Below are 16,772 nucleotides of genomic sequence, written 5' to 3'. Positions count from 1 at the left end.
TTAAAATAAAAACAATCATAACACCACTGTTTCATTTTTAAGTAAAGTTGGTTCGGCTGCCGAACACAGTTCATATTTTTCATGTGCCCCCCCATAGAAATTAATTGCCCACCCCTGCATTATGTAATGTCAGGCAATAAACATTTTCTGTAAAACATTTGTTATGCTGCTATGTAGTGGAATATAAATGCTGTGAAGTTTTGTGGATTATATCATAATTCCAAACTTGTCTCTATGTGATTTCTAAATTTGGATAATTTAGTTTTGGAAGTTGATATTCTAGCCTATTTTTCTGTGATATCCTTTGCTGGGTTGGACCCTGACATATTCATGCTTAGGAGAAAATTTGTTGACATTGTAATTAGGAAGCTTTCAGTCCTGACTGGTTTTCCACATTTATCATTTATTGGTCATAAGTACTGCAATGTGAATAATTTTAAGACTTTGTTGGTAATTGCCTCATTCCCTTGCAGTCTTTTTGTGGTATGTGACTATGACTGCATGTGTTTGCTATATTCATTCTCAGATTTTTTTTTCTTGTTAAAATCTGCATTACCTTGAGCTGGCTTATTGTTAGGAAGGCATGGAATCAGTTTTCAAGTCATTCGTATACATATTTAGAACAACATTTTAAATGCAATATTTTGATCTATTTCATTCCAAAATGGCTTGTGAATGGCTTAATTAAAAGTATAATACTGTAAAGGTTCCAGTCCAAAAAGATGATTAAGTGACTTTTAAGAAATTCCTTTTCATATACTGGTGTTTCTTATAAAGGGCTTCTTTCAGCGCCTTTGTATTCAGTTTATCAGTTAACACTATTAGTTGCCTCTCATTTTCAGATTTTTTCACTAACTAAAGGGAACTGGAAGAGGGTCGTGACGAAGAAATGTTATGATGCAATCGTTTAATTATCATAACTCTGAAATGTTAATACTTAAAATTCCGGAGTTCGGTGCCCTTTCGCTTTTGTGGAATCTGTGGGAGCCTATGGAATAGGCTGTTAACGTTGGATTGACATTATATTTAAACGTTTACATTTATCCTGGTATGGAAATACTATCCTTGGAACTGGAAAGGAGGCCTGTACGGAACCGTCTCTCTACAGAAATGTCTCTCGGGGGGAAGACAATCGGAGAAGACGTTCGCAAAGGACGTCACAGTTCGAAGCCGCTCGTGATAGCCTGAGGCTGTGCTGCCGGGGGTTCTTGCCCGTGAAGCCCAAGGGGAGATTAAAAAAAGAGGGCGAGATCCCCAACCCGAATTTCCGGCAAAAAACCGAAAACTGCCATTGGTCCACAAACTTAAAAAAAGAAAAAAGCCTTCCCATTGCTCCTGCCATTCCCGTGGCCCGGGCGGTGATTCTGACTCCGCCCCCCCTGTCCCCCCGGCGGGTCTCCTATTGAGCCTGCGCGCGTCTGCGCGCGCTCTTTACTCTCCCTCTTCACCGAGCAAGAGGGAGGGAGCGCGCGCGCGCGCGGTGGAGATATCCGGTTCCGCCCCGCATCGGTCGGAGGGAGGGACGCGCCGCACCAGTCGCTCCTCCCCGTGCCTTCGGCCGGGAGCGAACCGGATCCAGAGAACGAGGAGAGCGTCTAGGTGGGTAACGGGACGGATTAGGATGGAGGGGCCGACGCGGGAGGTTGTGGGGGGGCCCCGCTCACCTGCCTACCATACTTTCCTGGTGTCCCGGAGGGGGGAGGAGGAGAGGGGAGAGGTCTCCTCCGAGTTCTCTGGAGGTTTTCTGCCGAGGCGCTTTTCCTCAGAGAAAGGGCTGTGAGGGGTGGTTGCTGTCAACAGCACCATAGGCCGACTCCATGAGCTATGCGTTTTAGAGAGGGGTCCTCCCTTCCTCTTTTATGGAAAGGGCAAGAAACAATACTCTTACTCAAAGGTGCCCCTGTAGGTTGCAGCCCACCTACAGCTTACCTGTGCGTGTGTGAGAAAGCAATAAGGGGTATTTTCACTAAAGTGCGTGCTCTCGTCCTAATACTAAATGATGTCTAACATTCCTACCCTACTTTGACTGCTGAAAGGGATTTCTCTATATTGTAATCCCTAAAACTACCCTGAGAGGGAGACCAGAATTAGATAGGGCTGAGAAAGAGTAGGCTACCGACGACGTTGAGGTTCAAAGCAGACCTTTCCTGTTTCAAAACTCTTAGCCTCTCTTCTATATTAGCTCTCATTTTACAGATGAAAATGGAGCAGTTGCTATTTATTTCTGTTCTGCTGACCACATCCCCTCTCATAAATAAGTATATACAGTATTGTTTTAAATTATCTTTCCATAAGTTAGCTACTGTATGCATTTAGTGAGCAACTGAACTTTAAGAAAACAGGTAGATCTGATTGGAAACATAATTGAGAAATTACAAGTTCTCTATTATATTTTTAAAGGGTTTAAAATGATACATTTCTTTTGTTCATCAAGGTGCATTCATGTGAGTGCACACTAGCTTTACAGGTGATATGTTTGCCTCCCATACTTTCAGTGTGTGTTGTAACAATTTTAATGTAACAGATGCAAAAGATCCTCTGTTAACCAGAATAAAGCTCCATCTCTTTCATTATCTTGTTCCAGATAGTGAGCAGCCAAATTTTTCTGGAAACTCCACAGCCAGAGTCCAATGTGCTGTGTGTTAACATTTATTCGGGCATAGAGGTTCAAGGCCTAAGGACTGTGCTGCAAGCCCTTTAATAAGGATACGTTACAAACAAAGCCACACTATTGCATTTGGTGAACCACCTATTAGCTCCTGAAATAGTTCAGTGACATGGAAACTAAATGCAGGAGGTGTAAACCCTACAAAGGGAATGGGCCAAACTTAGCTTTTGCATATCTTACAACTAGCAGTCATTTCTTAACATAAGAAGTGTGCAAGACTAGGCATTATTCTTCACAGAGGAGATATAGCTGTTCAGCAGCATTTGGTAGGAGTAGTATTTGTCACCTTCTAGGTACTAGGTCTCAGATCCACCTGGAACAAAAACAAGAGTTGCTTGAAGAGATTGTGTGACAACACAGGTTTGAACTGCAAGTGTCGTCTTGCACTAGAAAAGGCTGGAAGGAATCAAGAAAACCTCTCCAAAAGAAGCAGTACATTGGCCAGTTGCCCAGCTCCCATACAACACAGGTTGCCTTTTGAATCACTGAGTGAATGCCATGTAGTTTAGGCCTTTCTCATGACAGTTTTTTTAGTGCCTATGCTTGCCAAATGTTGCCCCAACAATCTACCCTTGTAACAGGTCATTCTTCAGTATGGCCACTAGTTTATTGTGTCAGTAATCAGGAGGCTTGCATCCTATTAGGGGCCTAATCATGCTGGTGGCAAAATGGCCTGCAGGTGATGAATGAATTGTAGGCAATGAAATGTACTGTGATCTCAAGAAACCACTGAATCCCTCCCAGTTCAGAAACTCATTCTGAGAACTGCTGTAATTTGTAAGAACCAGAAGGCAGAAAGGAGTTGTTAGCTGCCAAAAATGTCAACACAAAAGCAGCAGCAATAACTCACATCAGAGTAAGTTATTCTACAAACAGAACATCCTGTCAGTCATTTTGTCCAAGCAGGGGTCCTGTGCTTTGCTGTATGATAAATGTAGAAACAGGTACAGTATATTGTTTCTTAGCACTCCCTGTCCATGCTGCTGGGGCTTCACTAAAATATAAATCCAGACATGTTACAAATGTACAGGAGCTCAGGGAAATAATGTGAAGATTATCAGCCCCACATGGGGACAGCTAGAATAGCTCTGGTTACTGCCGCTCAACAAGCTCTAGGCTTCTTTTCTGGAGATACGGACCATTCTTAAGCTTGCATCTGTTAGCATGTTGCCTGTGGAGAGGCTAAAGAACCAGGAATAGTAATGAGCATTGATCAAGAGCTGCAAGAAGCATGGTCTGAATTTACTTAATTAATACTGTATGGAGTTTTAAACAAGAGAGAAATATTATTTAGGTGTTCTTCTAGTGCAGGGGTCTCCAAACTTTCCACACAGAGAGCCACATAACATATTTTCAAGGGCCGAAGGAACACGTATGTAGGCATGCACTGCCGCCCGCCTGCACTCCTGCCCACCCACCCTGTGGAGAGTTGCATTGGAAGGCTGTGTGTTGCCTCTTTTTTTGCAAGGCAAAGGAAATACAGGTTTGGGGCAGCTGTAAGCAGTGGCTGGAGTGGAGAAAAATCTGACATTTACCGACAGAGAGCTTACCTGCATTGCCTTCAGTGATGTAAGAGAAATTAATAGTAAATATTTAAGAAGTGGCATGGGCTAGCCAGTTGGGCTTAGCTGAGGTACATTTTTCTACCTTAAAAGAAGGATATGGAAGACCTCTGTGGTAATAAGGCTTTACCATACCATAGGCATCCTTCAGTCTCGAGAGACAGGTAATGTGCTCTGAATCGAGGAGTGTCCTCTCCAGAGCATGAAGCCTGGGTAAAGTAATATGGAGGATAGGCAATTACCCAAGCAGCAGATCCCCCCTCCACATTGCTGAAATGGTCCAATGGAAAGGCAAGAGCCAATACAACTGGTTCCACCAACATCGCAGGAGTTGGCAGAATGACACAAACTGCCTTCGGGATTCCAGCTCCAGATTTTGCCTCTAGGTTAACTCCTGAAGCCTTTTCCAGCAGTGGATATAGCCACAAGGCAGTGGAGGTTTGAAATCGGAGTTTTCCTTCTCCTAGATGGGCTGCCTTCCATGGCTGACAAGCCCCACCTACCCAGTCTGCTCTTTAATAGTGCGGAAGTATGATCCGACCCTTAAAACTTTCCTGCCTCCCAGGTGTATGCAAATCTAATTGGCTTTCCTATTTACCATATTAGGGCCAGAGATAGAATCAGAGAATTTCTATCCTGGGACACCCTCATTTAAAGCAGAAAGCCCCACCTCCTAGGCCATGCGGTGGGGAAGACAAAAAGAAAGCCCAGAAAAAAAAACTCAGCAAAATGTCCATGCAAACATACCTGGCCTTTAGCCTCAGCCCAGCTTCCTAGGGAAAAGCCTCAATAAGGCTTTAAAGGCACAATTTCTTCCCTCCTGCCTCATTTTGTTAACTATATAGGGTATTTAGTCTTTATGTCCTCTATTGAGTAGCCATTCCTTTTGGATATTTTGGCTGGAATTCTTGTAAAGGCACTGAATAGGCAAATATTATGAAGATGTTCTTCTCTAATTGTACTGAGCCTTGACATTTTTCTACAGCCAGTGGGATCTAGTCAGGAAACATTACAAATGTGAGGTTTCTCTGTGGTGGCTCCCATCATAATCTGCCTTGTGCTCATGACATGAGGCCCAGTCATATAGTTGTCCAGGAAAAAAAATTATTGGAAAATTCCCATTATAAATTAGTCAGGATGTTGTTTACCATCCTTTTTTGACAAATGTAATTTAAAAAACTGTTCTAAATTTACAGGGGATAATGTTTTTCAAATACAGTAGTACCTCGGTTTATGAATTTAATTCTACTGGATGTTACGTGATGTGAAAAATTACTAAACTGAAACGTGGATTGCCATAGGAATGTGGGTGGTGCTATAAACTTCCAGGCACAATGCATCCTGGGGAAACTTCCTTCATACTGCAGGAAAAAAAACATAAACTGAGGCATTATTTTCAATGGATTTCCATTCGTAAACTAAAAATTGCGTTAACCAAGGTGTTCGTAAACCGAGGTACTATTGTAATAAGAAGTACATGAATATAAGTTAATCATCCCACCTCAAGTGAACCGAGGCTGCAGTACTGTACCACTTATCTGGAAGTAAGCTGTATTCAAATCAGTGGAATATTCTTCTGTGTAGACATATACAGAATTTTAACTTCATACGCAATTTAAGAAAGGTTTTGTTTTAATTAACAATTCAGTTCTAAGCATGTTAACACTTTAAAGGGAATTCCATATGTTTAGTAGAACATACTCCCAATAAAGTCTTCATAACCCTTGGCGTTGCAAGGGTCTTCACAAACCTTGGAGTAAATTTCATGGGACTTGATAGAACTTAGTCTGGAGTATGTATTAATTCATTTGTCTTTTTAAGCGACTAGCCCATCTGCCTGCACCAAAAAGTAATGATCAACAGCCTGAAATTAAGTAATGAGGTCCAATATTCTGTCCATTTTTAAAAGGCAAACGGGGATGAAACTTCTTTTCACTTTTATAAAGTTCTGCTCCACTTAAAGCTTGACATTCTGAAGTGTTCCTTTCTTATGTTGCATTTGTTTTCTTATATTATAGCCTTGACTTTGCATACCAAAGAAATGGTGATGGAGAAGCCAAGTCCGCTGCTTGTAGGGCGGGAGTTCGTGAGGCAGTATTATACCCTGCTAAATAAAGCACCAGATTTCTTACACAGGTAATTTCTAAAGGCATTCATACCTTCTATGGTCTTATTCAAAGCAGTAGATTGAATAGATACTCCCATGTAATCTGGGCTCTCATTTTCCTTCTAACCTATTAAATTTGACCATATAGACTAATGTTGCATTGTTGATTGTGCTAGACTGCATCTGTGTGTGCTGTTCCAATGATTTACTGAAAGATGGCATAAAAGTCTTTTAAATATGTGTGTACTTTATATAATAAAGACTCTGTTACTGCTTCCTAATCTCTCAATAGTATCAGATAGCTTTAATTACAATGTCTTATATTTACTCTGTAAGTTCATCACATGGTTTCATGATTATTGTTTTCTGAGTCTAACCCACAGGGTGTCTTCAAGCCCAAGAAGTCATGCTTCTTGGTTGTGCATTATCCCGAGGAGTTGAACTGTGGAGTTTTACAAGGCACTGTTATATTTGCAGCATTTGTGAGTCTAACGGGAAAAGTCCATTGTGGACAGTTATTAGGAGATGGGGTAAAGTGTTATTAGTTTATTAATCCCAGGTTTGTTTCTTGAAACATGAATTTGAATCTGGAGAGGCAGGGCAAGCTTTCAAGTGGGATCTACAGCTATGGTCTAAACAGAGATGTTGTGGGTGGATGGTTCCTAGGTTTGGAATGTCAGTGATTTTCCTGTTCTTCATGGTGCTGGACTCCCTCTGAAAGAGCTAGTCTGGGATCATTTGGTCCTGGATCTATTCTTGTCATTGAAGTCCAGCTGAACTCAATGATTCTGGAACACCCATTAGCAACTTCAGTAGAGCCAGCTACAACTCCTCCCAGAAAGGGATAGCCTGGCTTCTGTGATTCAGTCACTGTTCATCTCACAACTAAATTGCTACTCTTCATGTTGTACAGTGGTGCCTCGCTTAACGATTGCCTTGCTTGACAAGGAAATTGCTTCATGATTAGGTTTTTGCGATTGCAAAAGCAATCGCAAAATGATGGTTTAAATGGGAAAAATCCGCTTCACGATGATCGGTTCCCTGCCTCGGGAACCGATTTTCGCATTATGACAATCTAAAAACAGCTGATCGTTGGGTTTCAAAATGGCCGCCAGGCGTACAAAATGGCCCCCCACTGTTTTCTAGGACGGATTCCTCACTTTACAGGCAGCGAAAATGGCCGCCCCTATGGAGGATCTTCGCTGGACAGTGAGTTTTCAGCCCATTGGAACACATTGAAGGGTTTTCATTGGGTTTCAATGGGCTTTTTTATTTCATTTAACGAGGATTTCGTTCTATAGCAATTTCGCTGGAATGGATTATCCTCGTTAGGTGAGGCACCACTGTACCTGGCTTGAAATTTCAGCTACTTCAAAACATTTGAGACTCAGGCTGTTGACGTAAACAGGGCAAATTGTTGTCCCCCATATCTGCCTGAGAGGCTCTTTGGGATATTAATTGTTGTGCAACCAACAGAATACAGTTATGTAACATCAGAGGTTAGGGCTTCTCAGAGGCGGCATGCACCATCTGGAATAAGCCTCAAAAGAGGCAGAAACAATATTAAGCTTTAAAAATCATTTAAACATGTTACTTATAATCATAGACTTTCCTTGGCTGGTAATAACTGGGAAAGTTTTGCTTTTGTATTGTTTTTAGGATGGTTTAATTATTTTTAAATTGGTTGCATATTTCTTAACATTATAGTACAGTGGTGCCTCGCATAGCGATCGCTCAATTTTACGGTGAAATCACTTAGCGACGCTGTTTTTGCGATCGCAAAAGCGACCGCTTTTTGATGGTCCCTATGGGTGAATTTCGCTTTGCAATGATCGCAGGGAAGTGATCATCGCAAAGCCCCCATTTTCAGCCAGCTGATTGGCGGTTTCAAAATGGCCACCAGGTAAACGAAATGGCTGCCTGGTGTTTTCAGGCATGGATTCCTCTCTTTAGAGGCACCGAAAATGGCAGCGCTATGGAGGACCTTCGCTTAAAGGTGAGTTTTAAGCCCATAGGAACGCATTAATTACATTTTAATGTGTTGTTATGGGCTTTTTATTTTCGCTTAGCGATGTTACCGCTTAGCAGCGAATTTTTTCGGAACAATTAATATCGCTAAGTGAGGCACCACTGTATGTGCGTATTTGAACTTAAACCTCGTGCACCTTATTATATCCACTGGCATGCAGGTATCATTCTGTTACTGACAGTGACCAGTTACTGATCCAAGAAGCCTCTTCTGTTGCAGAGATAGGCTAGCTGTTTGCCTCCAGATTGGACTACAACCCTGATCATAATTCATTGCTAGCTGTGCTTGCAAAGAGGGGTAATGGAGTTGTAGTCCTACAGCATGGGAAGAACCACAGTTTGTCCATCTCTTTCTGTGTCTTTCTTCACTTGTTTCTGTATTAACTTGTCACAATTATACCTCCCTTTCTTCCAGTGAGTACAGAGTAGCATATGTGCTGCTTTCCTCCCATACGCTTTTTAGGTAAAAGTGGCTTGCTCATGGCCAGCTAGTGAATTTCATGGCTCAGTGGAATTTGATTCTGGACCTCCTACATCTCTAGTCCAACATTCTAATCATGACACCACATGGATTTTACAATTCCTTCATTTTCCCAGACTTGATACAAGTGTTCCCCACTTTCTACTCTACATCACTCCATCCTTCTTTCTAATTTGTAGAAATGGAAGTGGAGAAAGAATGGTAATTGATGCACAAACCTGTAACTGAAATTGGCAGGTCAGTTTTTGGTTGCTTAAAAGGCCTGCTGTGTCTAGCCAATTTTTTGTGGCCAATTTTTTGTCTAGCCAATTGATTGTGCTTCCACTTCTGTGACAGTTATGAGAAGAATTAAGCTCCAGTCTAAAGACTTCTACTTTGCTCACCTGAGAGGAGTCATCAGAGCTATCACAAAAGTCAGGAGGAGAGTGAGAACCCAACAGAGTAGGTACAGATTGCTCAGCAGTGGCTGAGGTACTAAACAATGATGTCATAATCATGTTAGCCAATTGGAGGTGTCTGTTATGTTTCTCCAAGGTTTCCATTTTCAACTAACTTTAAAGCACACTAATGAAAACTCTAATAGAGCAATTCCTCTTCTTTCTATAGCTGTTAACTGAGAACCCACTGAACTATTTGAGAACTTCACAGTATACTTTATTCAGATGTAAACCAAATGCTGTTTGTGTGTTGTAAAAACAAAATGAGTGTAGCTTGCAAATACTTTGTAGCCTGATTTTTGTTTTCATGACCGCAAAAACTGTGTGCCTTTTTAAAAAGATTTACTTGTGGTTAAAGTATACAGTAGCCCAGTGTCTTTAGAAGAGGCGGCTAGAAATTAAAGATAAATTACAAGTTGGGCAGCATCTTAGAAGTGCTCTGGAGTAGGGTGAAGTATGTTGGAACTCCTGAGAATTTCCTTTAAAAAAGAGAAAGTGACCATGGGTGAGGAGTATACTTGCAACTCAACTGACATGAGAAATTAAGTGAGTAAAATTGTTACGCTGGAAGAAGAAGAAAGGACTTTCTGTGAGATTCAAAGATGTTTCTGCTACGGCTGGACAAGTATCATCCTGGAGCCCAGACCACTTCATCTGGACTTTTAGCATTTTTTTAAATCCCAAGCATCTAGCTGCATGGTGCACCTTAACTATTTAATAAAGTACTACAGTACTTTCTCTCCCACAAACTAATACACAAAGAGAGGGAAGCTCCAGTGCTTCTTCCACAATTGCCCACACAGTTCTGATGGAGGCTGTCATGCAAACATGAGAGATAGGCAAGTGGAAGTGAATATACTGTACAGTATAAGGGGAGGACTTGGACAGAGCCTTTTGGACTTCGCTCTTGTCTGTATTTTATCTCACATAGAAATGAGTTGGTGAGCCAGCATTGGTTGAATATTGCTCTTGTTTAAAAATTTGTTTTAAGGATGGACACAGGGTATAGTGTTGAGGTGATAATAGCATGTGTCAGTGTTTGCCCTTATTATTTTGAAAGTGTCAGATATAAGTCATGGGTCATTTAAAAATGAATTTCTGTTGGAGGGTCACAGTGGGAGATCACCAAGTCATATGAAGGAATTGCCAGCCAGCAGTGACAGTATTGGATCAGATGTACCAAGGTTCTCACTCCATGTGTGGTGGAGTAAGGAGGAAGAAACTGCTATAGAGAATCCAGTGTCTTCCAAGGAAACAAAACTCAGCATTCCTTAAGGAGGAAGCAAAACTCAACATTCCTTAGAGATAAGCTGCTCTGCGCATGGGTAACTGCTTTGCTGAGATGCGAGAAATTGTAACCAATGCATATATTCCTCAAGGACCAACCAGCTGCTACATACTTTTGTTCTTTTCTTTTTAACTGTATAAAATCTTGAAACCTGTTGATCTTGGGGTCCCCACCCTGCTGGGCACCCAAGTGCGCACTTGTTTTACCTGAATAAATCTGTTGCCTTTTCCTCCAAGAAACTGTCCGGTTATCATTATTGTTTGAGACTTGGCTTCATAGAATTAGCCAAGACATTGAGCTCCGGGAGTAGCAGTAGCTTCCTCTGTTCTTGTCTGTTTTGAGTCTGTAGTTAATTTCATTGGATGATCGTGACTTTCATATGAGAATTGTCCTCTTTCTCCATATTGAGAAAAATGTCCACTATAGTTCCTTTGTTCTTCATCAGGTTTCCCAGTGGCAAGTTCTGTTTTACTACTGTATTTAGGTCCTTGGTAAAAGTGAAGCATTGAGTCATATTATGACAAATAACAACATTTGATGTCTGATACTAAACCGAAAAGGAGCAGCCGAGGTCTAGAAATCTACAGCTATGGATTTTTTTTTAAAAGGTTTGGAGATTGCTATGATAAAGCAATCAGTCTCTTTTTATTGAGGTTGGTGACTAGTAGTTAAACAAGTAAACCAAACATAAAATATATTGTCATAAGAAAAAATAAGAGGCAGCAAGAAATTTGCATTAATGTAAACACACTTGTAGCAATTTGTTGTGGTATATGTAATTGAGCTTATTAATATTTTATGATCCTTTACACATCGTGTTCTTCCTTCATCTAAGAGAACAGAAATGCTAAGGTGCTTATAATCCTAGTGTTGACTAGGTTTGTTGCTTGACTAAATACTGATGTTATGTTGGTTGCATCTGTTCATTAAGTTAGCCTGATATAGGCTATGTTCACATATAAACTAGAATTCTAGAGAATCTTGGCATATTGCTGACAAGCAGTGCAATGATGCATGCTGTATCATTGCTGCTATTTGGTTTCTCCTGCTAGTGGGAAACATCTGGTTACCTAAGGTAACCAAGAAACCAGAAGTGCACCTGGGACAAAAAGTTTAGTGTTGTGTCCAAAGTAAGACTCCTGGTTTATCACTCCCTTCAGCAGGCAACAATCTGAAGCCAGGGTTTTAAGGTCATTTCTGGATTATTTTGGACACATCAGCTAGGATGTAAAGCCAAGTTTTTACCTCTTAATTAATTTCTGATTTCCTTTGCCTTCTATGCTAGATAGAACAGCTAGATGAGAAAAGTTGGTCAATATATAGCTACTTGGGAACATTAAGCTGTGATTCTTCAAAATACTGACTGTTACAGAGAGCATGCAATCATGGTCATAGTGTTGAAGGAAAGATGTTTGTCAGATGGGGGTTTTGTTGTCATTGTTTAGTTTTGGTCCACACAATAAATTGTATTTTATAATCACGCTTTTCTTACAGGGGTTGAAAAATGTTATTGTTTTGGCATAAACTTGCCAACTGTAGAAACTAATCAATAATTGTTTTCTTGGGTTTCTTTTTTCCTATATTAAAATCTGTTGAATTTATTTTGCTTTGATAATATTATAGGACATTTCAGGTCTTGAAAACTCTTAAGAGGAGACTGAAACTTCTTGGATAAGTTGTTTCTGAAAGCTTGACAGTTTATTAGAAATCATTTTTAGAAAGGAAGTGTGCTTTAGAATGTTCTCTTATATAACTGTCATAAATCCACACTTCAATGTCTTTCAGGTTTTATGGCAGAAATTCTTCTTATGTCCATGGTGGGCTGGATGCCAGTGGCAAACCCCAGGAAGCAGTGTACGGCCAAGCTGTAGGTACCATAAATCAGCTATATATATATATATTTTAAAAATCATTCACTGTTTTTAAAAAAATGATTTTGTAGCAATCAATACCTACATGGGTCAATAAAAGTCTAATTTGTTTTTCTTCCAGTTCAGTCTAAGTGTGTCTTTATTAGTTGGCAACAGCAAAATGTTGAGAACAGACTCAAATCATCCTCTATACATTTAAGAGCCATGAAAGTCTGTCCTGTCAGGTTATATAATCAACAATCCTCTTCATTTCCTACAAACTCAGGGATGTGGCTTCCTTTATTGAGTCAGTCAATCTGTTATTTGATCTTTAAAATTTCCCATTGCCTTCAACTTTTCCCAGCTAAACTATGAAGGTATAGGATATGGCTATTATGTCCCAGCTCCTGCCAACCTAGCAGTTCGAAAGCGTGTAAAAATGCAAGTAGATAGATAGGTACCACCATGGTGGGAAGGTAATGGCGTTCTGTGTCTAGTCATGCTGGCCACGTGACCACGGAAACTCTCTATGGACAAACACTGGCTCTATGGCTTGGAAATGGGGATGAGCACCACCCCTAGAGTCGGACATGACTAGACAAATTGTCAAGGGGAACCTTTACCTTTTTATTATGCTGTCTAAAATCAGTTTTCAAGAAATAACTTTCCACTTCTGATAACTTGGGACTTTAGAAAAGAACCATAGAATTCCAGTTAATGCTATTTAATTTTATTGTTTGTTTTGTTCCTTTGAAGGGGGAGCACTATGGTTTTTGTTTGTTTGTTAAATTTATTTCTTAAGGTTAAGTTAGCTATGTCATGTATTGTTTTAGTTATATATTTTGTTGTGACATTTTTCTTTTTGTGTTAAATGTTTATTAAAAGTAATTAAAAATAATATTTGGGTTGCTGAATATTTTTCAATGTAGTGGAAATATATCTTGCAATGTTAAACAGAGTAAACAATTTGTTTTCAGTGATTTTAATTAAAAATGTTATAAAAACAAAATGACTTGGTTTGTATGAAAAGGTTTTTCATCCAGCTGACATGCTTTTACTGGGGTATCCTGTGTACTTAACTTTTTGTTGTTTACATTGGCACCTGATACGCTTCTCTTGCTTTCTTCCTGAGTTAGTAATTTTCTCTCTATCTGCAGGATAGCAGTGACTTTTTAAAAATAAATGATCTTAGAACTGCAGAATTGGAAGGGACCTTATGGATTGTTAAACCTAAGTGAGGAATCGAGGAACTTGTAAACTCTGGATCTGCAGTCAGATACCTAAACCATTGTTCTCTCTAGCAGTTCTCGGAAGAGATTCAGAAGTGTGCTGCTGTTTTAAAAGTATATAGAATTATCAAGGTGACTTTAAGCAAGACTGTTGTTTTCACGTAAGTTCATGTAGCTGAAGTATAGCCTAGCGAAAGTTGCTGTAATTGTAATATGAGATTCCAAGACTCTGCCTGGAAAAGGGAAAAGAGAAAGGAAGGTTCTCTGTAAAATACTGTCTTCTTGAGCATCCTGAAGCTGTAAGCAAGTCTTTATTCTCTGTATGATTCAGCTATATGTACTTGTTCTAGGACAAACAAATCTTCATCTTGCTTTTGAGACATACTCTGTATAATGTCTGTTTCCTGTAGCAAAGCTGGTATAGTGCTTTCGTGGTGACTCCTATTGCCTCAAAAATCTAATCAAATATTGCTTTAGTCATATATATGAATATATCACACAGGCTGTATGTGTACCCTAGGTTTTGGGGTGGCAGGTTTGTGATCTCTTGATACCCCTGCAGTGAGTTGAGTTCAGTAGTGAATGAACCACATTTTTGAGCTAAGGAAGATGGACTGAAAGCTTCCAGAAAAGCATATTGTCCTCTAGAAGAAGCCACATAGGTATCTGATCAGAAATATAGTTTCTCGATAAACTTACATTAGAAAGAACACTTCTGACTCTTTTCATGCTGCCAGAATGGAGATGGGTTACAATCAGTGTCTTGTTGCTACAAGTCAAGGGAATATGGCAGAAATTGAATCCACTGTGTTGTATTCCACCAGCAATGTAGCAGAAAGGCTGAAAAAGATGGTTTTGCTCACTATGTGCTTATTATGTTCCCAAGGGTTACAAGCTACTTGCATTAACAGAAACGGGTCAACTGGCTTGTATAGATAGGAGCAAGGAATACTGCATTTTTCCGTGTATAAGACTAAACTTTTGTCTAAAATTTTTAGATTAAAAATTGAGGGTTGTTGTGGCAATCTCTGAAGCCCCTATTCCCCAGGCCTTCACGAGGTTCTCGCTGTTCTTCTTTCTACACTGCTACCAAGTATTACTACTTTAATACAGTTTAATCATGGAGACATGTGTGCTTTTTAAACTTACGTCATTAATATTCAATAGGTAAATCACACTAGTATTTGAATCACTAGTATTTGAATCAAAACTGCTATAACTTTAAACCTCTTTTAACTCTCTATTCCATTCATTGTTCTCACAGATCTCTAACTCACTCTTAGTTCACTTTTAAGTTTCACACTGTCTCTCACTACCAGAATCTCCCTCATACTCCCTCCACCAATCTTTATATCCAACCCCCTCCCCCCTTAGCTCCGCCTTACGTCCACTCATAGACTCCTTCTTCACTGTTCAGCTGTGACGGACAGGTGAGGGTGGGGCTGATAGCTGCAGTCATCTTATATATGGAAGTAAGCTGAGGAGAGTACAAAAACAAGTGGAGGGAAAAGCAGGGATAGAATTGTTCCTGCAGGGCTTTAATCCCTGCTTTCCCCTCCACTTGCTAATCCTTAGCAAAAGGAAAGCAGGGATCAAAATGCTGCAGGATCGCTTTGATCCCTGCTTTCCCCTCTGCTTGCTAAGTCCCATGGGGCTTAACAAAAGGAGGGGGGAAGAATCAAAGCAATCCCATGGCTGTATAAGAGGGAAAGGGATCAAAATGATCGTGCAGTTGTGGGATTGCTTTGATCCCTTTCCCCCTACACTTGCTAAGCTCCATTTAGATTTCTTAATTGGGTTAGAAGAGTGGGGGTGTCTTATACATGGGGGCATCTTATACATGGAAAAATATGGTAGATTCCCTGTGCCCTCCCATATTGATCTTATAGCTAACAACTGGAGGCCTCACAAAGCTGGTATCTCAAGTTGGCTAATATATCTGTTTCTCTGAAATCAAAAGGTCTTGAGAAGAGAGAACTCACCACAATTCTGAGAGTTCTGTTTTCAATATTTTGTTATTTTTCTACATAAATGTGTATGTAAAACCACATTTCTGTAAAATGCATGTTTGTTCAATATTTTTGTGCTTAGGACATACACAAGAAGGTAATGTCACTGCAGTTCAGTGAATGCCGCACTAAGATTCGCCATGTGGATGCCCATGCAACTCTGAACGATGGAGTGGTTGTGCAAGTCATGGGGGAGTTGACAAATAATGGGCAGCCAATGAGGAAGTTCATGCAAACCTTTGTGCTGGCTCCAGAAGTAAGCAATCACCTTTCATAGCTGATTTCAAGCAGCAGAACTACATGGGCCCTTAAACATGAGTTAACCGCAGATTATTGCCTTTACTTTGATAGTTTTCTTAGAATGAACATTTCTGACGGTCTGCGATTGAGATATTCATTCCTAAGTTAAGCACAATGCATACTTCTGTAAGACTTTCAACAGCAAAACTATAGTAGGTATAAATGGTCTGATGCTTGACAGAGGTATTGTGTAAAAGCTGATGCTACTTATCTTAATCAGTGCTTGTAGTTATTGAAGATTACAACACATAGGTGCAACATAGTAGAAGGAGGTATAGCCCAAGGGTAGGGAATGTTCCTTGTTTGAAGAAGGTTTCAGGTTCTATTTTTGACATCTTCAGGTAACAGAGACTAGACTTGTAGAACACTGCTTTTCATCGGAGATGACATGCTTTTGGACTAGATGGCCTTACAAAACTATCTGTATAGTGAATCTGGCCATATCACCCCCACTTAAAATATACAGTTAAAATTGTCAAGTGCCTAGCATAGCAGATGAGTGGGAAAAGCAAGGGTAATTGTAGCAGTTAAAGAAAATAAAATGAATTAAATGATGTAATATACTGTAACTCTTATAATTAAAGAGTTGGCGTATTTTTCAGAGGTTTGGGAGAACCATCTTATGTTACATCTGTGGAAAAATATTGTCTCTTCATGATCAGAACATGGCAAACTGAGCTAAGGACAAGGAAGGCAAGGCTGGAAAAAGCCACTTCCCATAAAGCAGGAGCTGCTCAATGTAAAGCATTGTCTGCCTGCCTGAGGTGGAGGTTTTATTCTTCACTGTTCCAGCTGGAAAAAAAAAGAGGGATA

The 16,772-nt window shown here is 40.1% G+C and overlaps 1 protein-coding gene across 3 annotated transcripts in view; it reads left to right on the top strand.

Annotated features, from left to right (window-relative positions):
* Window positions 1–1,471: 1,471 nt before the first annotated feature.
* G3BP2 (G3BP stress granule assembly factor 2) overlaps window positions 1,472–16,772 on the top strand; it is a 36,593-nt gene continuing 21,292 nt past the window's right edge. For 2 of the 3 annotated variants that reach the window (XM_020807182.3, XM_020807181.3), the window contains exons 1-4: window positions 1,472–1,599; window positions 6,249–6,366; window positions 12,357–12,438; window positions 15,742–15,915. In XM_020807182.3, the coding sequence (XP_020662841.3) occupies window positions 6,272–6,366; window positions 12,357–12,438; window positions 15,742–15,915 (351 nt within the window). In that variant the 5' untranslated portion in view covers window positions 1,472–1,599; window positions 6,249–6,271. The remainder of the gene's footprint in view (window positions 1,600–6,248; window positions 6,367–12,356; window positions 12,439–15,741; window positions 15,916–16,772) is intronic. The other variant, XM_020807183.3, reaches the window with a different exon arrangement.

Source organism: Pogona vitticeps, chromosome 6 (genome assembly GCF_051106095.1).
Source record: "Pogona vitticeps strain Pit_001003342236 chromosome 6, PviZW2.1, whole genome shotgun sequence".
NCBI classification, from domain to species: domain Eukaryota; kingdom Metazoa; phylum Chordata; class Lepidosauria; order Squamata; family Agamidae; genus Pogona; species Pogona vitticeps.
The sequence above is the reverse complement of the archived record's forward strand: the minus strand, read 5'-3'. Positions and strand labels throughout refer to the sequence as shown.